The 24,053-nt window shown below is 48.7% G+C and overlaps 11 protein-coding genes across 11 annotated transcripts; 3 read left to right on the forward strand and 8 right to left on the reverse strand.

The window, feature by feature from the left end:
- Window positions 1–397: 397 nt before the first annotated feature.
- COCCADRAFT_104261 (uncharacterized protein) lies at window positions 398–646 on the forward strand (the record flags this gene model as incomplete). The annotated part of the gene is made up of 1 exon (XM_007717200.1): window positions 398–646. The coding sequence occupies one exon, from the start codon at window positions 398–400 to the stop codon at window positions 644–646; it is 249 nt and encodes an 82-aa protein (XP_007715390.1).
- Window positions 643–1,170, reverse strand: COCCADRAFT_39443 (uncharacterized protein; the record flags this gene model as incomplete). The annotated part of the gene is made up of 1 exon (XM_007717201.1): window positions 643–1,170. The coding sequence occupies one exon, from the start codon at window positions 1,168–1,170 to the stop codon at window positions 643–645; it is 528 nt and encodes a 175-aa protein (XP_007715391.1).
- A 1,276-nt stretch (window positions 1,171–2,446) lies between these two features.
- Window positions 2,447–3,244, forward strand: COCCADRAFT_104264 (uncharacterized protein; the record flags this gene model as incomplete). The annotated part of the gene is made up of 1 exon (XM_007717202.1): window positions 2,447–3,244. The coding sequence occupies one exon, from the start codon at window positions 2,447–2,449 to the stop codon at window positions 3,242–3,244; it is 798 nt and encodes a 265-aa protein (XP_007715392.1).
- Window positions 3,245–3,367: 123 nt separating this feature from the next.
- COCCADRAFT_28774 (uncharacterized protein) lies at window positions 3,368–3,748 on the reverse strand (the record flags this gene model as incomplete). Its single annotated transcript, XM_007717197.1, has 2 exons — window positions 3,368–3,663; window positions 3,718–3,748. The coding sequence occupies 2 exons, from the start codon at window positions 3,746–3,748 to the stop codon at window positions 3,368–3,370; spliced, it is 327 nt and encodes a 108-aa protein (XP_007715387.1).
- Window positions 3,749–4,576: 828 nt separating this feature from the next.
- On the reverse strand, window positions 4,577–5,688 carry COCCADRAFT_7626 (carbohydrate esterase family 1 protein; the record flags this gene model as incomplete). The annotated part of the gene is made up of 3 exons (XM_007717192.1): window positions 4,577–4,686; window positions 4,759–5,132; window positions 5,249–5,688. 3 exons carry the CDS (start codon window positions 5,686–5,688, stop codon window positions 4,577–4,579), a joined length of 924 nt encoding a protein of 307 aa, XP_007715382.1.
- Window positions 5,689–6,197: 509 nt separating this feature from the next.
- Window positions 6,198–8,814, reverse strand: COCCADRAFT_104275 (glycoside hydrolase family 92 protein; the record flags this gene model as incomplete). The annotated part of the gene is made up of 4 exons (XM_007717203.1): window positions 6,198–6,862; window positions 6,915–8,322; window positions 8,371–8,630; window positions 8,685–8,814. 4 exons carry the CDS (start codon window positions 8,812–8,814, stop codon window positions 6,198–6,200), a joined length of 2,463 nt encoding a protein of 820 aa, XP_007715393.1.
- A 379-nt stretch (window positions 8,815–9,193) lies between these two features.
- On the reverse strand, window positions 9,194–11,685 carry COCCADRAFT_7628 (uncharacterized protein; the record flags this gene model as incomplete). The annotated part of the gene is made up of 5 exons (XM_007717193.1): window positions 9,194–9,487; window positions 9,536–9,780; window positions 9,833–9,961; window positions 10,976–11,214; window positions 11,264–11,685. The coding sequence occupies 5 exons, from the start codon at window positions 11,683–11,685 to the stop codon at window positions 9,194–9,196; spliced, it is 1,329 nt and encodes a 442-aa protein (XP_007715383.1).
- Window positions 11,686–13,142: 1,457 nt separating this feature from the next.
- On the reverse strand, window positions 13,143–13,433 carry COCCADRAFT_104254 (uncharacterized protein; the record flags this gene model as incomplete). The annotated part of the gene is made up of 1 exon (XM_007717204.1): window positions 13,143–13,433. A coding segment is annotated over one exon (291 nt), but the record flags the coding sequence as incomplete, so codon positions are not given.
- Window positions 13,434–15,953: 2,520 nt separating this feature from the next.
- On the reverse strand, window positions 15,954–17,036 carry COCCADRAFT_28778 (uncharacterized protein; the record flags this gene model as incomplete). Its single annotated transcript, XM_007717198.1, has 1 exon — window positions 15,954–17,036. One exon carries the CDS (start codon window positions 17,034–17,036, stop codon window positions 15,954–15,956), a length of 1,083 nt encoding a protein of 360 aa, XP_007715388.1.
- A 1,832-nt stretch (window positions 17,037–18,868) lies between these two features.
- On the reverse strand, window positions 18,869–19,027 carry COCCADRAFT_104253 (uncharacterized protein; the record flags this gene model as incomplete). The annotated part of the gene is made up of 1 exon (XM_007717205.1): window positions 18,869–19,027. The coding sequence occupies one exon, from the start codon at window positions 19,025–19,027 to the stop codon at window positions 18,869–18,871; it is 159 nt and encodes a 52-aa protein (XP_007715395.1).
- A 1,918-nt stretch (window positions 19,028–20,945) lies between these two features.
- COCCADRAFT_65833 (uncharacterized protein) lies at window positions 20,946–22,135 on the forward strand (the record flags this gene model as incomplete). The annotated part of the gene is made up of 3 exons (XM_007717206.1): window positions 20,946–21,098; window positions 21,150–21,479; window positions 21,536–22,135. Coding segments are annotated over 3 exons (1,083 nt in total), but the record flags the coding sequence as incomplete, so codon positions are not given.
- Between the last annotated feature and the right edge of the window lie 1,918 nt (window positions 22,136–24,053).

Here is a 24,053-nt window from a genome sequence, read left to right on the forward strand (position 1 = left end):
GGGGGGGGGGGAAGTTTGGGTTACATTTGCCTCTGGGTGTCCACCTGCATAGGATTTCTGCACCGCTAGACGAGTCGGGCTAGTACTCCCGTAAGCAAGAGGAATACGAACCTTTTTAGTCAGGCCAAAATCTTGACAATGGCGTCATTGTAGGAAGAATTAAATGCAGTTTTTGACGTGGTCTGAAGCGAAAAGAGGATACCGCTCGGGATTTTCGGTCATTATGGGCTTTGGGGCCTTTCTAGAACGCATCTCGAATTAGGCTGTCGAACTCTGCATCACATACCTCGAAACAAGTGGAAACGAATCTCGGGCTCCATACACTTTTCACCGATCGCTATGACCGTTTATTGATATTCTCCACTAGGTATACTACCGGGTCACTGCGCTTCTCTCCATGTGTTTTCTTGCCCCCCGAATTGATCATTGTTGTTCTTGGGTAGTCAAATCCTTCAAGAGCATAGTGTTTCACTTTCCCTTCCTCATTTCCAAGGCATACGCAACATCACCAATTTCAACACCAAACACCATATGCCAGAAAAATGTATATATTAAGAATAAATGGTATAATGCTACTATCAAGTCTGAACAATTTCAGTTCCAAACGCCCTTCTTCCTAGCCGCCCCTTCATTCGCGCAACATTAAGCTAGTTGGCCACGAACCGCACCAGGCAGCGCCAAACTGGAGTGAGTGTCTGCCATGAATGCAGCAGGGTTTGCCTCAATCATGTTGACGTGGAAGCCCTCGCCTGAATCCTTGCCCTCGACCATGACGCCGGTAGTAAAGGGTCCCTTCAAGCATCCTGCGCTGTTTCGCACTGCCACGTCTCCATTGACCGGTTCCGGGTTGGGGAATGCGATTCTGGGTGGTCCGCTTGCGCCGCGCGCAGCCTCGTGGATGTGGGTTGCAGTTGTGGCTGGGGAGTCGAACTCGCCCTGGAAGTTGTGCAGGGTGATGTTGTAGCAGATCATGTTGGCTGCGCTGTTGATTCCGAAGTTGAATGTTCCGGAAGCGCCAGCGATGCCACCCGTAGGCTCGGTGCCGTTGACGACTTCCTCGGGAACGGCGTGGACAGCGTGCATGGAAGTGAATGCGAAGAGTTCGTTGGCATCGAGTGCATTTACTTCTGCTTCCTTGTTGCTGATGTCGATGGAGAATGATAGTTGCATGTGGCCGTTGCCGAGGTCCATGGGTGATGCGGTAATTGGCGCGGCCACTGCGCTGAGAACCAAGCTCGCGATAGTAATGAGGGTTGCGGTATACATTATGAGTATTGTTGATCTGATGAAAACAAGCCAAAAGGTGTCGAAGAAAGTCGTATGAAACGAGCGTACAGACTTAAAGAAGCGAAAGAGAAGAGAACAAAGAATGTGTGAAGAGACTGATCAACAGTGAATTACTCCTACCGAGTTCTCCCATCAGCACGTTGTGGCCTTTATATATATGCGCGCTGCAGGAAGTTTTGGAAAATCGTACGTGAATGCCTTAGTACCAAGGCTTGGTGTTGGCCTGGATGCACGAATCCCGACATTTGAGGCAACTCTGCGACACATTACAAGTTTCGCACATCTTGGCCCACCCAACACCTGGAGAGCCAGTTGGACCAAACAGTTGTTGTAAACAATCACCGCCAATAGCACATGCTCTCACAGGCGCAATACATGGGGGCGGATGTGCACGGTAGCTGAGGCTGGTAGAAGCCTTTCTTGGACGTGTTACTTGTGCATCCAATTCGGCATGAAGGGGCGCCTCGCGTCTTGGCCCAGCGATGCCATAGCCGTTTGCGTATTTTTTTGCTTGTTTGTCGTCCGATTTTATGAGCCGCCATCCTCAGGCAAGCTGGTTTGTAACAGATCAGCGGAGGAAACGCATGCGTTGAGGCTGAGGAGGATTCGCGGCTGTCTATCTGCCAAGCCCGTCATGTAGGTTGACGTGAATGTCGCGCTGTAGAGCTCTTTCTCTCACGTGACGAGATGTAGTAGGAAACCATCTGGAAGGCTTTGTCGAGGCTCAATGACAAAGGCAAATCAGTCCTCACGTCTGCTTAACATGTCATGTCCATTGTGCTCGCCGTTCAACTGTACTACCCGAGGCCATTGCTGTACCTCGGCGTACAGCACAAGAGACACCAGGCTCGGAATTGGTGAGGAAGTGACAAAGAGTCATTGTTTCAAGACATAGAGATAGCGCACATATATGTACATATAGGTACATACATACTGTCTGTGATATTGGAGAAGTGAATAGTGCGTCATGGAAGTTCGGAGAGCACGGGACCGCCACCCGCCGCGTCATCTGGGGATCCCGCCAGTACGTTCCTCCGCCTCACAACAAAATGCTTGGCAGAACACAGCCCCTCAGGCTTTGTATAATGAACTTTCTTACACGCAGTCAGCCAGACTGACCAAATCTCTGCTCCTTTGCTCCTCCTTACTTCTCTACACCATGGCTCCATCGCATACTGACCCGCCGATTCCTTCATACGAAGAAGCCGTCGTCGCATCCCCGCGTACAAGTGTACCGACAACTCCGCTACCACCACCGTCTGAACCCACACCGGCGGAACGGGATCCCCCAGAGTCTGAGGTGGCACCTGCGATCGCTCCTGCATTGCCCCCACCAGAACTACCGCCTGCCTACGCCGTCGTTGATGAGAAAGCCACTACCTTCACCATCTATGGTACCTTCATTCACACCCCCAATGCCCCCGCCTACCAACTCTCCTCCCTCCTCGATACGTCCATCAACAGGCTAGGAATGCGCAGATTACGCGCAGAAGAAGTCACGATGCTCCAAGCTGGCGCACCAAATATCCCATTCACCAGCAGTGGCCTCCTCTACGAAGCCCACGATCCGCCTTTCCTCATAAATGAATACTACGTTCAGGGAAAGTCTGCTCGTGCGCTTCCAGGCTTTTTGCAGATGCGGTTTGGGCTACGCCGCTGGCATGTTGCACACGTGCCGACACAGGGCAGCCGGCCTGTTGAGATAATGACATGTGGGAAGCCTGGAGGTTTCACCAAAGCCATTAAACAGCGCAAGAACGAAATGGAGCCTAGTCAGTGGAAAGATTCAGAAGGCCATGTCGTTGCCACTGAAGTGATGAAGATGGGCTATGGAGGAAAGATGCCAACAATCGAGTTGAGGAGTGATCTCGACCAGACGTGTAGGGAGCTGATTCTCGCACTATGGGTCACAAGGCTGTGGGCAGCCTTTGGTGCGGGAAGCAGCTTTATGACATGAAACTGCGATGCACAATATTCGCGGAAAGTGACACGCATGAAGGGACGTTACAATTTGTTTGATCATTGATTCGGTATTTGGGGTCGTTATTCCAGCACTTCCTCGGGCTAAGGCTTCTGCCGTCTATTCCTTTCGGACAACCCTCTTGAATCCCTGGCGCTCAACCTGAGCTTTCGCGGCCGCAATCACGGCGGCGGCATTGGGGTCGTTGAAACCGCAACCCGTCTTTCCGTTCTGTTGACTCGCTACTTCAGCACTGCACACACCGTTGCCAGTCGAGGCAACCTGGGCGCAGCACGCTGAGCTGCAGTCGGCATCTGACACACATCCACCTGTGATGAACTGCGCGCCGTTGCCTTGGCCAACATTCTTAGCACCCGCGTTGTTTGGTGTAACCTGAGCCATGGACATGGCGGCAACTTGAAAGTGTTAGCTCCAAAGTGTTATTGATATATGGGCTGCCATCGACTTACGAGTGAAGAGGGTGGCGATGGTGAAACGCATTTTGGATTGATTTAATGGATGGTTGGTTATGTGAAGAGTTGGGTATATGCTTGATGAGAGAAAGAGATATATACGTGAGTTAAAGACACCAGGTCAAAGAATCCGCTGTCACAGACGGCGAATCGAGAAGAGAGTATTAGACGGTGAGATCTTGAAGTTGGAAGTGAAGCTGATTGTCAAGTTGGCTCGTAGGTATACTACATTTATATTCCCTTAAGGCTCCTGAGTGCATAGTCCCCTTTTCTCCTCGCCATCACCGCGAGCGCGTGACGGCATGAGCGGGATCCTGAGGCTGTTGATGCGTGATCTCCTATTGTGCAACGTCCGACTAGCAGTTGGAGAACGCTCGCAGTGCCACTCTTCCGCTTCACCGTCAAAGCATCTCCATACGCATCGTCGCATATAGCCTCGCTTCTGTGCCACATAAATGATCGAGTAGCAAGCATGATGCCGGTGTCCATTATCGCGTTTCCCAGGCCAATCGTAATTGACGCGGCGATGGGGCTGAGCTCCGTAGCACGTTGTCTCGGCATGCGTTTCAGGCATTCATTCGGACGTGACGCGCGTGTCAAATGTGTCAGATGGGTTTGACATATTAACCGCATTAGAACGAAAGGATCATGAATAGTCATAGTATTATAGATGCGTCCAAGCCGGACTTTTTTTGCACATTAAGTCGTTCCTCCACATTACGATTGCCACCGCTGTTTTGTGTGTACACATCGTTAGAGCCATCAGGGACGCCACGCACTTGTTGTTCCATTACATTATGGCGCGTTAATCCCCTTCTTTCAAGCAGGTCTTCTCTCTCAAATCATTCCATCATATTCAAACCGAGCCGAAGAAATCCATGATGATTCTGCTCGCTTGAATGACCGTAGGTCCTTGTTGCGCATACGATTGCGAGAAATTGGGTTCGGTATCAGCCCAAGCATGGCCTTGATCGCTGGTTAGCCACAATCAAACAGAAGATACTTCAAGTCCAGAGGGAAAAAAGAGGATAGACTTACCCAAATGCATAACTTCGTAATGCTGTATTAGACCAGATTTCCCACCGCAACCCCAGGACCAATGTCGCACCTCGCTCCCAAATGTAATATTCACACTGCTGCTCTCACACTTGTAGCGCAGCGCCCACCAGTTCAGCCAGTTGAAGATTGAAGGCAATTCGCCGCCTTCACCCTTGCCGCCCGCATACGGAACGTCCTTGTCAGCTCCACCATGGATTTCCAGCAAGGGTACCTCCTTCGACGGCGCGCACCCATTATCAGGCCCATTGATATCCGTGTAGAAAGCGCCCGAATGCGCCGCCAGACCCGCAAAAAGCGAACTTCCCTTCTCATCGCACGCCAGTGTTCCAACGAAGCCGCCGCCATTAGACATACTAACACGTTCCCACGTCAACACCGCCCAGAGATACCGACATCCACATGTCGAAATCGACAAAAAGTCGTGAATTGTACTCAGTGAGAAAAGGGAAAAAAAAAGAGCAAAACTTACCCAAATGCAAATACCCTTGCTTCATCAACACAAAACTTCTTCTCCACATCCCCAATAACATCAGCTACAAACTGCACATCCTCCTCCACACTCGTCCCATTATGATACGACGGCCCCGCCCAACTTCCCCCCACACCCTCCGGATACACCATAATCTTATCGCCGGAATACGTCTCGTTGTTGAGATTCGTGTCTAGCGGGACCGTCATTGCGCTGCTCGAGCTGCCATGGAAACCGAGGACGAGCGGGTACGCTGTGTCACTCTTGTACGTGGACGGGAGGTGAACGTAGTAGCTGCGATTCTGGCCGCTGGAATCGACGTATTGGGCTCCGAGGCTGAGGTCGTTGTATGAGATGCCGCAGCCTCGTGATTTTTGGGTGGAAGCGAGGGTGGCGGTGAGGAAGGCGGAGATTACGAAGGTGAGTTTAGATAGTGGCATGGTGGTTTGTCTTGATGCTTTTTGTGGTAATTGCGCAGGATGTCAGAGCTGAATGGGCTGGTAGGTAGGTTCTTGGCTGCAGAGATATATGGGGTTTTGGACGCTAGTTGATAAGGTTTAGAGGCCTTTTCTTACTACATCACTCGACGTCATGTATACAGGGGACTGGATGTAAGCGGGTTCGCGATATCATGGTATTGGACAGTGAGTATAGTGGTGAGCCGTGCTCGGCGGACCGATTGAATGGTTGCAAGAACACTCCACAAGATCCTGCCTTGCGTTTCCGACGTGTGGAGAGGATTGCCGGCGACCACATTTCAAGCGCTTTTGGTAGCTGTGAAATATTATGGAATTTTGCAAGCTTTCATAGACTAACGTTGATTTCCCGTCGAGGCAGGCATGCATTGCCGGGTAGTATATGCTAGTTGCCGTTCTCTTATGCACCTAACAGTCACACTCGCCAAGACGTCCGACTACAGTTGCAGTTTCCATTATTGATTGGATCCGAATCATATGCTACTCCCGACATCAACTTCCTGATGACCCGGGCTCGGGGGTACATCGCCTGTTTCCCATACTGTCTGTTTATGACCCAGTTTAAACACAATTTCTCCGCCCTCTATCATAATTCCACCGGCATCCTCATGCTCGAACCAATTCTTGTCCCACTTTTGACCGTTGATACTTACGTTCTGCACATAGTATCCTTGCTTCCCATCCCCATCATCCAATCCTTCAGCTCGGATCCTAAGAGTCTTGTCATGGTTTACCGTGATGTTGATATCTGAAAACCAAGGACTCTCGAGGAGATACACTGGTGTTGTAACGACTGGATACAAGCCCAGCATTTGCCAAACTAGCCAACAATTTAATGCGCCAGCATCACTATTTCCAGGTATACCGTTTGTGGTGTTGAAATAGAAATCGTTGGCGAGCTGACGGGACCTTTCAACGCTCTTCCATTGCTTGTTGAGATAATTGTAAAGGTACGGTGTTTGAAAGTCAGGTTCATTGGCCACATTGTTAATCGTCGTGATTCCGAGTCCATTAACACCTAGATCGACACCAGATGTGTTTGGTTGAAAGACGTAGTCGAGTCGCTCTTCAAAGTGGGAAGGGCCGCCCATGAGGGTAATCATGCGTGATACGTCATGAGGGATGACGAATGAGTATTCTGTCCAAATCAGTACATTGCAAACGATAAACACGCGGTCGAATTGGCCCACCGAACGCAGTTCCCTCATAGCTTTCATCCTGCCAATTACATTCGCCGCAATTTGTAATATTATAAGTTTTATGAAAAGTACCGTTCGAATATCGTGGCATAACGAAGCCAGTGAAGTTGCGACTCGATGCTTCGGAATCCCAGCTCAATTGCCAGCCTGCCGACCTGCGCAAGTAGAGGTCCTGGTCGCCGGGCGCTTCCCCTGCTGCAATCTGACTTATAGCAAAGTCGTTGAGTGAATATTCTACCGTTTTCGATACTGCGCGCGTATTCCGGTCTGCCGAAACGTAACCAAGCGGTATCCAATCATCGAGCGCTGACCGACCCTCTTTGAGAGACCCTTGTGGATCAACGGGATTTTGGTCAAAGAAAGGCACAACGTCGGCATCTTTCTTGACTGCTGTGTAGCCCTCGGTCCAGTTGATCATACCCCTCAATCCTTTGACGTAAGCGTCAGCAAGAACATTGTCGGCATTTGATCCGCCTTGTACCAGCCCATTGTAGTTTCCAGATCGCCCATCTGGCAGATACCCTTCATTCTTGAATATGTCGATCAAGGATCTGATCATCGATTCGTAGTAACTCGGTTGAATGAGATGCCATAGTGAAACTTGGTTTCGGAAAAGGTCCCACATTGTGTAAAAGTCATCCCAAGACGGCTCATCGGACTCCCATAATGGATTCTCACCTACCCGTTCGCTTGGAATGAGGTGCATGAAGTACAAGCTTGAATACAGCAGCGCAAGCCGCGTTTTATTTGCGCGCTCAGATGTGTCAACCCGGATTTTGGAAAACACATCGCGGTTCCATTCGTCGCGCGCTGCCTGAGCGGTGTCTTCGATGGACCAAGTTGACAGCTCAACATTCTTGTATGCGCAAGCTTTATCCACAGACATAAAGGATATTCCAATTCGGGACTTAATCTTAGTGGCGTTGCTCCAAGTGAAGAGCGCACCAATACGGTCGTTCATAGGCCCTGAGCGAGCAGTGTTACCAGTAAATGTGGGTTGCGGCGTTGTACCGTTGTTGAACGTCCGAAAATGACGACTCACAGGAAATGTGTTTTGGCCTTTGAACGCCTTCGCCTCATCGGGTACGCTGTCAAACTCTCCGCATACGTAAACGGTAACTGGTGCGCCAATGTTCCATCCCCCAGCAATGGAGGTATAGCCAGTGTAGATGCTGGAATTAGGCTGAATCTCGATTTCGCCGCCTGTGTAAAACTGACAATCCCAAGATCGTGTTGGATGTGGGAGATAATGCGATAGATCCACCAGTACGTGTCTTTCTGAATTTGATGGGTAGGTGTAGTGATACAGCCCTGCGTGTCGTGAAGCTGCCAACTCGACTTGTACACCAGATTCAAACTCTGTGCGAAAATAGCCCACTGAAGCTACATCTTCACCAACCTGAAATTTTGTCAGCACATGCAGGGTGAATGTTGTTACTCAACATACGCGATCTTGCCAATATGTGCGATTATCCAGCAAGTTGACATCGCCGTCAATTTTTGTAAGCGGCATTTGAGAAGGATACCCATATTTTGGTCCTCCTCCTGTTCCGGATTGATGTAACAGGCTGATACCCGTAACATGACCTTGGGGGGTATAACCGCCATTCAGCGCGCTTTGATTGATAGGCTCTTCATAGCTGTCTATGCCTAGTTTCACCATACCAAAAGGAACTGCACCACCAACAAAGACATCGCCGCCTCCATCTTTACAGTATTAGCGATGGAATCGCGATAGAGGCCGAAGATCAGGTGACTTACATGCATAGCCGGGTATAGCGCCCTCGGTCCCTATAAACGGGTTCACGAATTGTGAATAATCGAGTTCCTGTGCATCTGCATATTGTCGCTGTACAATTGCAAGTATCGCAAGTATCTTTGTACTTAACATTGTGAAAAGAGTTGATGTAGTGGAAAAGAAGGTACATCACCTCTTTTCACAATGCGCGTTCCCCCACCTTTGCGCACCACTCTGAAGGTACCCCGCTTATGCACATCACTTCCATAGTCGCAGCCGTTAGCTTTTACCAAGCATCGAGGTTACATTGTTGGGTGTTCCTTCAATGGAACTGGGGATGTAGTATAGCATGACGTAGCTGTTGGTGCCCCGCCTTCCCCGGCTGGTACTTGCCAAGATGCGGAGTTGGCTTTGGGAGCAGGCGTGACATGCTTTCAAACTGTTTTGCATTTCCTTTGTATCATAGTAAGATGTAAAGACTTCACTGTACTACAAATGTCATAGTTACATAAACTTAATTTTTTTAGAACTCCTAATAGCTTCTATCATCCACATCCTCCTCTTCGATACTTTCGGAATCCCATTCTTCGTCATGCTCAATAGAAATGAGAGGATTGATTTGGATTCCCATATCTTCGACGTATGTAGGTATAGGGTCTGAAGCCTGGAGCAAGCCACATTCCACCATTTCCGTAAGCATAGTACCATGGACCCCTGCTTTTAACTTTTCCATTCGGATATGCGCGTTGGAGAGAGCTGGATTCAGATCTAAAGCTCTCTGCATGGCGTCTAGTGCATCGTCACTTTGGTTATTACAATTGTCGTACTGGTGGGAAGTGTTAGTCACTGAATCGGGTTTGGATCATGTGCTTACAAGAACCCCGAGATTATACCATGATTCCCACGTATCCGGATTCAATCGGATGCTTCTTGCTAGAGCATCAAGACTGTCTCGATATTGATTAATCTTAAAGTAAAGTGCCCCAATCGTAATCCAAACATCAGAAATCATGCCGTTATATGTAACGCAAAGTTGTAGCGCATCATATGATTCCTCAAAACGACCTTTTGCTATAAAGGCTCTCCCCAAAAGATAGTGAGGGATCCAATCTTTAGGTTCTACTCTACACGTCAGTTCCTATATACTTATATAATGAGTCAATAGACGAACCTGTCGCTATCGCCCGTCTCAGGCGATGGGTAGCTTCATCAATTCGCCCTTCACTGAGCGCTTGCCATCCAAGGTATAGATTCGCTTGGAAGTCAGATGCATCATCCTGAAGCTTCTCGTACGCTTCCTCTGCTGAAGTTAGAAGAGGCGGCCGCTCATATACCTGTATCCTTCGAAACAAGCTAATGGAGTTTTCACAAAGCTGAACAGGACCAATCGCCGAGCTGCTAGTTTTCTGTCCACGCGCATACACGCCAACCTGACCTGTGGTAGGGTCAAACGGTGTGTACGAAGATGGGACTCTAGCATATAACTTCAGCAGTAGAGTATGAAGAAGCGTGGAACTTGACAAACGACCACATTTTGAGCTGCAACATATTAGTACTCGAATCTTTAGCCTCACAGGGCTGCCCACCATATGTTGTCAACTTCATCGACTTGGCTCAATAACGTCCCAGCACAAGAGGGATAAGGGCAAGTATCCTTTGAAATAGGAAGCTCAGGGACAACCATTGCTTGCTTTATGTGGGCACCTGGTCTAATAGTCGAGTCCCACCGATGTTTTTGGCCGATCGAACGCCCCGTCTTCGCAAGAGTGAGTTGAAATTGGCCTCGTGTTATGTAGTCCAATCCCGGTCGCTGGTTTCCGTAGACAACTACCTTTAGTATGTCTGTGAACGACTTTTCAGACACAGCTAGTCAGCTGAATGCACAAAGGGCATTGCATCGACCAAATCATCTTACATTCCATGTTTGACACGCTTGGAAAGGCAACCCCCAGCTTTCTCCAAGCGCATCGTCAAGGCGGATTATGTCGACCGAGAGATGTAGGGGAATGGATTCGATGGCTCGAGCAAGTCTTTTCATATGGCCTGCTATATCAAGAAGCATGCGGCTAGGCGGTTTCAGTGTTCGAAATCTTTAGCCACTTAGATGGGGGAAGACAACTAACGTGTTCTGGCTAATGGCTTCCAGCATCTCTTTCGAATAATTCGAGAACCTAAAGATTTAGCCCATACGGTACATCGGCAATCCTGTCAAGAACCCACAAGTAAAGAAGCTTCCTCAAGTCATTCAAGACGGAATGCAATCGCGCTATTTCTCGCAAAATCCGAGCTTTACCAATGCGCATTATCCCCATACTATCTTTCCCCTGAACAAATATTTCCGTTACCTGAGATGTTAGCCCTGCAACTATTTGTGTCATCTTTGTGTCCCGTGTGATCTGTTGTTCTCCGTTCCGAGCGATTTCCAGATGTATATTGGCGATTGAATCAGGCAGATTATGGACCAGGTCCAAGATCATGGAGGTCCTATCCAAAATGGCGTCGGAGCTTTGACGAGAGTCTATTGAGCGAGCAGATAATCTTCTGAGATTGGTCCTGGCAATGGTGTAAGTACTCGCGCAGCTCTCAGCATGACTATACTGACAGCTGCTGCACGCTCAGAAGCATATTAATCGCAGCCATTTCCGACAGTATGACTTTTCGTAATTCTTCGACATCTTTCTGCGTGACGATAGACCATTTCATACGGATCCCTACATCGTTGAGTCGTGCAGTCCGATAGTGGCCCAAGGAACGTTCTTTTGATAGTAGCTTGTCAATGAAGGCTTGCAAAGGCTGGTGACAATGGCTGACTATGGCTCGTATCTGCTCGAGAATCTGCTTGTCTTCCTGATCGTCTTTTTGGGCTTGGACCACGTGCATGAGAGTACGTTGTAGCAAGTCGAGTTCGACAGAAAGATTTTGGAACTGTGCTGGAGCATCGCGGTAATTCTTAAGTTCGATCGCGATTCGCTCAAAAAGTCCCAGCACTGCGAGGAAGTCACCGACACCAAATCCAAAAGACATCGTGGACCACTGCACTTTCGAAACCACCGGTACTGGTGTGGGGAAGGGCGGGGCGAACACCCAAGGCTCCCTACTTCAATCCACAGTGTTGGCAGTAAGTTTCGGGGTAGGTTGGAACAATCAACAACTGCTTGCAGCTAGTTATGACGGGTAACGGAATATGATAGTACTGGATAATCGTCAGAGTAGTTGATAGAGTAACGTTGAGTTATGAAGCTCCGCTGCCGTGGGGCAGTGCAAGCCACGAACAAGGCTTAGCCCCTTCGCACATCAGCCGGCCTCACAGCGTCGACATGAAACATAAGTCTTTTTTGTATTTTGCCTCGTTTTGGGGCTGATTTTTGAGCCCGCAGTGATTCTGGTGTTCGTCACGTAACAAGGCGCTACCTGAGTCGAGGGATTCCAAACATCTTTGCACAGCTACGTACTTAGCGCAGAGCTTCTCGGAGATAATGAGATTGCATTTCTTTGTCCACGAAACCCCCTCTGTGACTGACCGTAATATGTATCTAAAGCTTCAACAATATCATTTATAAAACGAGTAACTGGAAGTCCAGCTACCGGTGCTGAAAGAGCGGTACATTTTGAGCAGTGTATATAATACCATGCTCAAGTTGCACCCCCGTTCAGTACCGCCAGCTGGGCTTCCAGAGTTACCCATTGAACAAATGATGTTCGAAAACTACATGACTGGCGTGGGTAGCGATCCTCCAAATCGAGGCAATAAAAGAGCAAGTCGCAGCGGAAAGAGCAAGTACTAAAATCAAGAAGAGCAGATAACAAACGCATACGCCACGCCAGTCATACAAATGTCTTGTCATCCCAGACCAAAATCCTAAGACCCAGAAGTACAAAGCCATTGAACGCCCCAGATCAATATCGAATCCCAATACATGTTGAGTAAACACAAACAAAGTGGTAAAGAAAAAAGGCAAAAAAGCAATCTCTTACTTCCTCTGATTGAAAGGAAGGCCGCCGGCGGGACCGTACCGAGAAGAGCCAAGTCCAGGGGAGCCATTGGGAGATCTGCCGTAGCCGTTGTTCTGTGATCTAGCCTGCGGCATATTTGGCTGGGGTGTATATGGGTGACCACCAGCCGAGCGATATACGCCTTGGAGCGTTGCATTCATCTGTGAATGCATGGCTGTCATATAAGCCATGAACGCCGGTGCTAGCTGATCCTCAGGGGCTTCGGCAATGGCCCTTTGGTAGTACTCGTTGGTGGCCAAGTTGTTGAACCTTTGTGTCCGGTAGAAGTTGATCATGGCCGCCTTTTCCTCATCCGCCTTGCTCAGAGCGCTCTTGAGGGTTTCGATCTCAGCGGCCTGGGCGGCTTTCTCGCGCTCCAGAGCATAGACCTTGAGTTCCAGGCAGTCGAGACTGTGGCCGAGAGTTATGCCGTTCCCACCGTGGGCTTGGACAAAGCGATCCAAGCAAGTTCCCAGTTCGGCGTATTCCCTGTAGAGATTCGAGGAAACATCGCCGACGTGTTCTTGAAGTGAGTGCTGGTCGCGCACCATATTCCCAACGGTCTGTGCCATCTTCTTCACGTCCTCATCTTGCTGAGTGACGGCTTGAAAAATATCAACGAACTGCTCCTCAATCCTCGAGATCCGAGTCTTTGCGTGTTCGTGTGATGCGGTAAGAACCTCCAAAGCGAGATTGTAGCGATCCTTGGCTTCCCCAAGGGCCTTGATCAATATGGTTTGTCCCCAAGCCTTGGCTTCGCACCTCCGCAGCCTCTTCATAACTGCTTCATGGAAATCGCGGAACTCTTGGTGAAGACAATCCCAACCGAATGTCAGGAATGGTTCCAGGAGGGTGAGCATGGCCAGTGATAGCCAGAGGTAAATCGCATACGGGTGTCGAGAAACGGCTTTTTCGAACATGAATTCTCTGATCGAGTTAGTTGATGAACGTGGTGAGATCTTGCATACAATATATACGTACCCATCAATCTGAGGCATCTCCATGCAAAAGCTCGCAGCAAACCAAACAGGTTTGAAGGTGGTGTAGTACACCATGAGCAGTAGAGTATGGACCAGTCCCATGACGAGGTCCGAGGCGAGAGAGTTGAAGTATCCAGGGATATCCTGGATGGTTTCGAAGACAATCCCAGTCCCGGGTTCGATCGTTGGATCGTATACAGTCCGGTCTGGGATAAGTTGCTCCCCGGGAGCGACATCGGCTGTGGGGGTTGGGCTGATGACTGGTATGACATCCAGTTCAGCGAAGCCGATCATGTTGTTGAGGGTGTGTCCTGAGACACCATATACGTTGGAACATTGTTGGCTAGTTCCACAGCCACTCATGAACTCGACGTTCGTGATATTCGAGTTCTGGGGGCGGAGTAGGGGGTCTGATATCATTCTAGTTGCCCTCAACACCGCAAGAACCAGTACTGCGATAGGTGACATGATGGATGGTTGAATATGTGGAGAAATGGTTGGGTGTATAAAGAATCAATTGATGGTTGAGAATGTCAAGAATAGACTGATGGTTGAGAAGTGTGTTGGAAGAGAATTTGCAACTGAGGAAATTGCAGCTATATTAATAGTGTGTGGAAAGGGTACTAAGGGCAGGTTGCCAGTAGATGTTCACTGGTTGCAATTTGGGTGAGAGTGAAAGCTGCAGTAACCTCCTGCATATGACGCCCGGCAATCCTCTGCCAGTTGCCTGGGGCGTGAAAACACAATGCTCCGTCAGCTTCTCGGGCTTGGAAAAGCAATAATATGCCAGTTGCCTGGTGGGTGAAAGTGAATGAGATGTTCACGTGTAACTTTTCTTGGCACCCTGCCCCCCCTAATCGGCAAGGCAGATGAAAGGAAAATCAAAAATGTCGTCATTTTAGGCAGTCACTTGACCTCCGGCCGCTGTAGAACCTCAGCATCAGAGCGACTTTCTGAGAGTCCTTGCTTTCTGTCATCATACTGACATTGCTCGGCTCATTCCGCATATCGAACATGATCGCCTTTTGCAGCCAGCCGATGCAACACCCCAAGTGTCAGAGTGACTTTCTGCGAATCCTTGCTTTCAATTTCTATGATGTTATTCCTCAGCTTAGCCCGAATATCGAGTACAAATATCAGCCATGAAATCAAACATTGTGTGCCCTTGTTGACAATGGTCTATTTGACTCCTGATAGATAGTTGAAAATGATGGTACGGGCGCCACTCTTGGCGTTGTGGATACACAATTGCAAAACAAGAATGCTCATGGTAGTTTGGATGGCCTAGAGAAAGAGAAATATAGGTACTGTGACTATGTCAAGTAGGTTAGGAAAATGACTAGATTGTGGGCGGCGGCCGTGGCTCGAGTGCGGAGGATTAACATCATGATCACAGCCCGTAGGCGGTACGGAAGAGTGGTACAACTTATCTTTCTCTTACTATTCCTACCCACTAGTCTAGCTGCGGCCAGGGAGAGTACGTGGTAAAGATTCTTAGAGCAGATCAAATCGGGTTTCTTCCTGCACAACCCCCCGCCCCCTCGTCGACTGATCACAATATGCAACGAATGCTGCAAACGTATGCTGATGTCGCTTGCTCAATCTACACTCAAACGCTGATCTGTAATAGGCGACTTTCAAGAATTTTCAATATTTATCTGTCTTTGTGGGTGAAGTGATGTAGTATAGACCTATTGGCAAGATTTTGCGACTCGACCAAACCGATCAAGTTACCCACCCTACGCTCGAAACAACAATTCACAGCGATTTTGTTACAACAACATGAAGCCATTCCATTATTCATCGGTAATCTGTTGTACATAGATTCTGAATACGTAAACCGATGATTAATGGAGTCAGCCAGTTGTCTTCTCGGCCAATGGTTGATCCTCGGAGAAACAAGGGAGACGATGAAGTGATAAAACCCTTGTTATTGACACACTGTGGCTAGTTATGAAGCACTTAAATATGCATTCAGATCCAAATTATGCACTGGAAAAGGCCTACTTCGGAACAAATACCACCCGGTCTCTTCAATCAAGCAACGACCTCAAACCTTGGTCTTGCGCGTCAATTTTCGACGAAGCTACATGCGCTCCACTTCTACAGAAGTGTATCCCTTTATAAAGCAAAACTTTTTGGTATCATGTCCCCGCAATAATGAATACATTCTCGTACGCCGTGTGAAAGGAAATCATTACCCTAGCAACCTGGAAGTCCGCCCAAGTCCAGCCGAACCCTGCCCGAAAAGAAAAGCCAACAACACCTTGCAAAAAAGAAAGAAAGAAACACGGCCGGAATATAACAAAGAAAAAGCGACTACGAAACCTCCAAAACAACATACCAGCGAATGACGCTTCCGACCAAAAACGCCCAACTTCCGACCATAGCTGCAATCGCAGCCCGGATCTCACCCTCTTCGACAGATGTCTCCTTCTGAAACAAAAAGATGCCCGCCATCATGAACGCGAAACCTCCGATTGTGTTCAAGAAAGCGCTTACCCAGTCTGGGTCTGTGATCTTGGGTTTGTACCAGCGCTCCTGCTCTGAAAACGCCAGCATGGCATTGCCCACGAAAAACAACATTCCATGGACGACCTGAGGTCCAAAAACAATGGAGGAGAAGTATGGACTTTCTTCATCCACCACACCGGGGAAATCCACGATGCCACCAAACATGAAGATGACACCGCCAAAGAGGACGATAAGACCTGCTTGGAATGCCAAGCTGTTTATTGTGAGGTCCAACAGCTTGGTCCGGGAAGGGATCCAGCGGAACTGTGGTGTTCCAACGAGAGCAGGTCGGTATATGACTTTGTTGGGGTTGGACTTGGTGGCTCCAATCTGGCCACTGTCGGCATTGAGGGCGCCAAAAGTGTCGAAGACACCGGCGATGAAAAAGAGGATCGAGCCGATGAGAATTGTGAGTGGGACTGCGACTATATCCTGCTCTGATTCGGCAAAGGCAGAGGTAGGGTAGAGACGGGGTAGTAGGTCGAAGAAGGCATTGATGACGAGATCGATGGAGCCAAGGAGGAAGATGATGGCGACGAGGTAGATGGGGTCGCGGTAGGGAAAGACAGTAACCATTTTCTTTAGTCGTACTCTGATGGAGCTGGACTCTTCCCATTCCATAACGGAGAGGTTGTCGGTCGAGTCGGAGAACTTTTCCTCGATGTATATCTCCTTCATATCCGCATCTTTCTCCAGATCAAAGACAGCGGGTGCAGCAACTCGTTCCGATTCACACTTTTGACGGTGCTCGACATGATCAACATGAACGAAATCTCTGAGTTTATCTTCGTGAGCAGAGCGTGGTCGCAGTGCTATAACCGGATGACCGATGATGCTCACCCGCGCCTGGCGGATGTATGACGCCCGTACAGTTGCAGAGGCGTTCATTGTATGTGACCCACAGTTTTGTGCAAAGATAAAAAAGGTTATAACAATACACCGAGGAAGTGAAGTGGGGAATGGGGGAAAGGGAAACGCGGGCCCAAATGAGTGACTATAGCTGCGAGCAGCGGAAAAAAGCGAGTGTTATGACCCTCCCTTCACTCCGGCTGGGCTGAGGCATCAGCACGGCTTTAAACCGGAACACTCACACGTCCGTCACACGGACTCAACGCTGTCAGGTAATTGTATTTACTTTGCCAAGGTCTTGGATTGCAGACGCCCAAGACCACAGACGTGTCGGACCCACGAGCTTCGTCATGCTCCTGACGAACCAGAAGGAGTTAGCGCTTCCACAAGCTTTTTGCAAGCATTATGTTTCGTTTGTTATTCGCCTTGAGTGGATCCTGATTAGCGCAGCGTGGTCCCGGATCTCACCATTTCCGCCCAAGGTAAGGCGCCGGCTGTGATCGACGGGGATCCTAGCGTTTCAGCATTTGAACAGGGTGTGCGCGTCCCAAATTGGCGACAACTGGGTGGCGGTGCATCTAAAGAGCCAGGAATGGATGGGAGCCGCCGTCCGAACTGGGTCCACGAAACGAGCCTGAAGCGTTAGCGCGCTACTGGATGCGGCTCAAGAGGCATGCAAAACCAACAGTTGGTTGGCTCAGCCACATATGCTTTTTCTTCTCGTATCACATATTTCATGTGAATGCGCGTCCACTGGATCATTCAGCTCATCGGTCTTACGTATGGGTTTGTCCTACGTCTGTCCGGGCGCCAAGTTCACAGCCAAGGAAGTCCTGGCGATGCTTGCGGCCCGACAATCTTACAATGGGTGCACAGGCAGTGAATTGATAATGATGAAACCCAATCATGATGAGGCGTATAGGGCAACACTGCAACTAATGTTATGGACGTTGTTGATAAGTGTGTACCTGAAACGGGAAAAGAACAGCTAAGCTCATCGTCGATCAATAATCACACCGAACTTATCGTGCGATACGCGTAGAACGTACGAGAAAGGGGTTGTCGATCATGATGGTCGGACGTAGTGTGATCTGCTATGTAAACACGTAGTACGTACACCCTCTAGTTCGAGGTGTCCAACGTTTCCAGCAGTCAATCAAGCTACCGAGCATTGCGCAATCATGGATCATGTGTGTTTGATCTTTGCTCGAAGTGGTTCGCACTGTTGGTGCATATCCCACTCAAAATATACTCTGGATTTTCATCCATATGCATATACTTACGTTGCAGGCCAAAAGCGAAGATCTCTCGTCAGCTTTCCGTCCCAACAGTTGAGAGTACGGCTACAGCCTTTGGCATAGTGGCCCAATCCCGCTCCGCTGACAAGATCTTGGGCGGAATCTCACGTTCGGCCCAATTGATCAAGGCATTGAGCCGAGCTCCATGTCGAGTTCCGGGCCCGCTCCCCTTTCCGCGAACCTGTATATCCGGAGCGAAAAAGAAGTGGAAATGCTTGTTCGGCTCATCCGCACTGCCCTGATGCTCTCCGCCCTCTGACGACGGTCTATAGTACTCTGTGTGATATTTATTGATCCTCAAGGCTGAGCATGGTCGTTGATCGGGTACCTGAGTCACGCAAAGCTAAAAGACCTAGGCGATCAGAATACAAAAGGCTGCCGCAAGTACGAACTCGCGCTCTCCCCATGGACACGGGCAAAGTCGTAGCTTGGGTTCTTGAACACATCTTTCGCCCAAATATGGGCAAGGGATAGGGCGCGGCTCAGCTCACATTTTCAGATATTGTGTTAAGTACTTTGTGCGTGGGTCGTATTGACGCCTTACGCAAGGCCAGCAGTCGCACCCGAACCTCGTCACCACTTCGGTCCTTGACAGATATCCGTGATAAGCTTGGGTATTCTATCTATGAAATATACAGGTGTGCCGGACGTGCGAATGGGCACTTGCTCACCTACAAGAGTCGTGGGGTCAGACTTACGACGTACATGACTCTGTGACTTCAGGGATACCATTTCACATGTGATCCAATGTATCGCAATATTCAATACCCTTCTTCGTGAAGAATTTTGGCAGTATTTTGTCAAGCATACAGTATAATCCGATTAATGGGGTTGCTCCCCGTTATTTTCTCAGTGTGCAGTTCACTTGAAGTGCTCAGGATATACATGCGCTGGTTTCTTGATGGCCAAGGCAGCAGCCCAACCATACCTCAACGCCTTACCATGGGTAAAAATGGCCCGCACATGCCAGGCCGTAAATATGCCTTTCGGTGCTATAGCTCGCCATCGATGGATGTCACCATTAGTCCTGAGATATCTGGGAGACGAAACATGCGCCAAACTGCTGACTTTGTTAGACATTGTCAATCATGTCTTGGTGTTATGTTTGAGAGGTCAATATACTTGGTGCCTTAGGGAAGTCTGAGATAAGCGATAACTTTATTGAGTAGGTGAAACAGATGGAGGACTCCAAGGTATGACACGTCTGCCGCTGCGCTTGGCTACATGTCCTCCCTGCAATTACAATTCGGCAATCTGGTTGTTATTTAACGAGCGAAGTACGTTCGTCAAAGTGATCAAAGCCCAAACGGAATAGATCTCCCAGGGCAGTTTCATCGGAGCTCGACAAAGTTGCGGCAGCGAGGTGGCTACATGGTTCAAATGTCACCACTACCAATCCCAGAATCCTATCGGTTTCCGAATGTGCATACATCGTACCGAATTCTCATTGCAGTCCTTCATACGACCATCCATGCGGTCTTTCCTTCCACCTCGCCACGTCTTAATGGACACACATGCTGGGTCTCTTGTACTCATCAAACTTTTACATTAATCGCTTCAGAGACAGCAGCAGCTGTCAGCGTCGCAACTGGGTAAATACAAGAATAGGTACCTTGTTCACTTACATCACGACCGCGCCTATCAGGAGAGGCCGGGACGTTGATCCTTCCGCTCCGTGGCCAAGAAATTCGAAATTGCCGGAGCGGGATGGTCTGCAGTAAGATCTAAGAAAAGATCCCTTGCAAGTTCCTTTGTTCCCGGTCAACCACACACACACCATCATAAATGCACGAACTGAACTTGGTCCCATCTCGCGTCCACCTTTTTATCCGGAAAGTCGCGTTATGGTGATGACATCGCAACCAACTGCTGTAGTCAGCAACGAGCCGTGGAACTCTTTGACTTGGCACGATGGGAATTCGTGTGACATGCGGGTGTCTGGGCCTCATGTTCACCCAACAGGCAGGATACGTCGAGGTTCATACAACTCGGCATTATGCGTGTATACCGTTCCCGTCTGTCAGTGCGCTGCCCGAAGCGGGTGAGGCAGAAAGGCGCCGTGCCCTCATGCGCGAACCCGGTCGGTATGTCAGCCGCCCCAACCTTTAACGGCATAGGCAAAGCACAGCGAGCGCCTAATGGCCAAGATTAGCTGCGTGGCGAAGTATTTTCTACCCACTAATGCACTTATCGTTACACTACAGAACGAACCATCTGGTGAAGTGGTTTGGTTCGCGGGTATTGCGATCGAGTGCATCTTGTGGGTGTTCTCCAACACGCGTCTCATGGGGCAGAAAACACTGCCGAACAGGCACCAGTTGTATATTCTCGGATCACTAACCTATTTTGATTGCACTGTTTTTGGTCCCTGGACCTGTTGCAGGTGAAGCGCTGGATACTTGGTCGCCTTAGACAGGCGTTGTCCATATCATAAAGATATCTCCAATGTCTTTTCAAGTTATCAGGGCGAGTGGCCCTGCCAAATCTCTGATCCACTTGGTTTCATAATGATATGACGGGTTGTCATTTTCCTGGAAGTCTCATCATCCTTTCCTTACTGCTTCATCTTCGCAGATATCTTCATCATTCCTTGGTGTTTTCTTTTTTGCTTTCCGTCAAACAACGAATTTTATTTCCTTTAGAAGCTACGATGACGTCCATACAAGGTCATATGGACGCCATTAAGCTGGTCTCATGGACTCTTGCAATCGCTGTGGTGGTCGTTCTCATTGTGCGGCAGATTGCAAAGACGATTGTTTTCCGAAAGGTTGGCTTGGACGATAGTTTTATTCTCATAGCATCTGTAAGTGAGCCTAGGAACTAATGAAATTCACCATAGGGCTAACAAAGCCAGATATTCGCCATCAGCTTATCGGCTACTGTGCTCATCCTTACAGCCAACGGTCGCGCTATGTCCTTCTCCTTGACCTTTTCACAGGCAGACATTCTTTCCAAGGGATACTACATATCGGAACTGTTCTACATATCTGGTGTTTGCTTCCCTAAGCTCTCTATTCTCGTTCTTTTCTTCAATATCGCTGCAAGTCGACAATTTCTTCGCCGCGTAGTACTCGCTCTTGGCATCTTCATCTCCACCTGGACTTTAGTGTCTTTGATAACCATCGCATTTCAATGCGAACTTCCACGTCCATGGAAAACAACCAGTCCGCATTGTCTCAATTTTGTAAGTGGATCATTCAAGCAATCGTGCGTATATAACATAGATACTGATTCATATAGCGCATTTTCTGGGTTATCTATTGTACATTCGACGTATTGACTGAAATCGCTCTGATTGCAATTCCCATGAGCATAGTCGCGGCTCTCCAAATGCCCCTCTGCCGCAAAATGGCGGTTATCTCGTGTTTTTCTCCTCGCCTCCTTGTCATTGCAGGAACGATTGTTCGAACCATCTGGGTCTATCCTACCATACCACAGCGACATGACCACCATCGAATCTGGGAACCACTGGTGGCAATGCAGGTTCACCTATGTATGAGCATCATCACTGCGAGCATTCCATTCATGGTACCTTACTGTAGGGAACTTAGTCATAGATTGCAAGGATCTACCTCCATAAGATCTTCAATGCATCTACAGGACAAAACGGTTGGCCATCCGACATCAATCTGGTTTCGGAGACATTTGAGAAACAGTGATGCTGTTATGCGAAATTCGGATCCTGAAGGTGCTACTCACTATGAACTTATACCAAGAGTCTCACCTGGTATTCCCTTTGCAAGATCGACAAGCCCTATGGCGAGCGGAGCATTACAGATGTCACCAAAACAAAAATCGACTGTAAAGGGTCTCAATATACACATCCCTCATCGTAGTTCTCTAGGGAGGCGAAGCCATGAGCTAGTAAGCTCACGGACGCAAAGCTCAGGGATGTTGTCTCCATGGAGCACATCACCACAAGCACTGCTCACGCATTCTTTCGTGCCTTCAAGAAAAGCGCCTATTCCACCTCCAAAAACACCTCGCCTGGGCCCCCTTACACCAACCTCCTTTTATTCAGACGACTCCGATACTCCGCCTTCCACTGCATCGCGTAACGAACTATCTTTGGTCTCCAGACATGAACAATCAAGAACCATATTTACAACCCCCCAGGCGTCGCCGTATCTATCACCAGGAACTTCAGTATCCGGTGACAAACATTCCGTGACAGGACACAGCACTGCCTCGCCTAAGAGGCTACTCTATGGTCAACCTTCCCAACGCATCCAACTACCCAAATTCAGTTCGAGCCCACGCCTACAAACCCCTGCGTTCTCAACACCGAATCAAAGCAACGCCCGACCAAGATCCATCGAGGACCTGGTTTCTCCTATGGGCACAGCTATTAACGGCTGGTTCAACAGTCCAGATTCCGAACGCCTCCATCAGTTCTCACCATTGTCTCCTTCACGTGCACGAGACTCATCGAGCGAGCATGGCTTCTCGCCTATAGAGTCGCCTTACATGCCGAAATATCCGCTTTTCAGCCATACGCGCTCTCCCGCTAGGTCGAATGTTTTCCTCAATGAGCCCTCCTCGTCGCACAGTTTTTATCATACATCTCTCGCTCTGGAGACTGGACGCATGCCTCCAATTCGCGATGTGAGAAGCAGTCCGCGCGTCGTCGTACGCGATGTTATGTAATTGTACACCTGTTCAGCTTGCATGTCGGCGTTTTCGTTTCATTGTTTAGGCGTTTTTTCTTCCATTTGGTGTGGGCGCAGTATTTTGGTTGGTGGTGCATCATGCATGGTTTATGCGGGGTTTCTCAGAATGCTTTCTCAGCATATATATGTACAATATGTATCTTTTTATTTTGTGTTTGGCGAGATCAAAGCCAACAACCCATTGTTTTGCCTCTTTTATAAACTGGTGTTCTCCTGTGAGACATGGTTATTCAAGACCTCCAACAATTGATTGAATTGTCAGTATTTGTGAGAGGTCTAGGGCCCGTTCTTGCTGATTTGGGCGACAAAATCCAACATTAGTGTTGTAGCAAGGTCAAGGGATATAATGATACAAGCAAATATGTCGTCCGGCATTCTTCCCTCGATGAAATCATCGCCAAGGTATTTAATTTCCCGAAAAACCTTCCCATCATTCCTTTTCCTATAGAAGCATCTCTATGCGCAAATAACCTCCCATAATCAAGCGATATTATTCTTGTAGAGCTTCTTGGAATCGCGCTTAGAACTCGAAAGCATACACGCGGGCGATAGCATTTGCTACTAATGCTACGGCAACGCATCGTGTTAGCAAAAGACTCCCGCCACACATGATTGGCCTGAAATACGAAAGAAACCGAGCTCTATCGTCACTTCAACGGGGTCCAGAATCTCTTTGAAGCAGTATATTTCTCGAAGATGGCACACACAGGGCTCTAAGTGTCACTTCTCATTCGGTCAAGAATAGTGAAAGATGACGATACGTCACCGGTGCATAGTGGTTATCTGTGAATTTTCAAAGTTAGACTCTCAAGGCTGGTAACAATGAATCTTCCAACATTGTTAGCTGTCCGTTCATTCGTGATTACATTTCGAAATCTCATCACACATCTATCCGCAGAACTAGTGTAAAAGGTTTTACAACTGATCAGCCTCCGAAACCCTATTCAATGAGTTATTTTTAATCTTCGCGGGAAATCGATGACGCATTGAGGAAGGCGTAGCACACCTCACCGTCGCGCAGAAACTTGCGCGCATAGATGATGAGTATTTGTCGAGAAGCGTTCTAGAGTACTTGCTGTGAATCTCAC

This window comes from Bipolaris zeicola (assembly GCF_000523435.1).
Source record: "Bipolaris zeicola 26-R-13 unplaced genomic scaffold scaffold_169, whole genome shotgun sequence".
Lineage (NCBI taxonomy): Eukaryota > Fungi > Ascomycota > Dothideomycetes > Pleosporales > Pleosporaceae > Bipolaris > Bipolaris zeicola.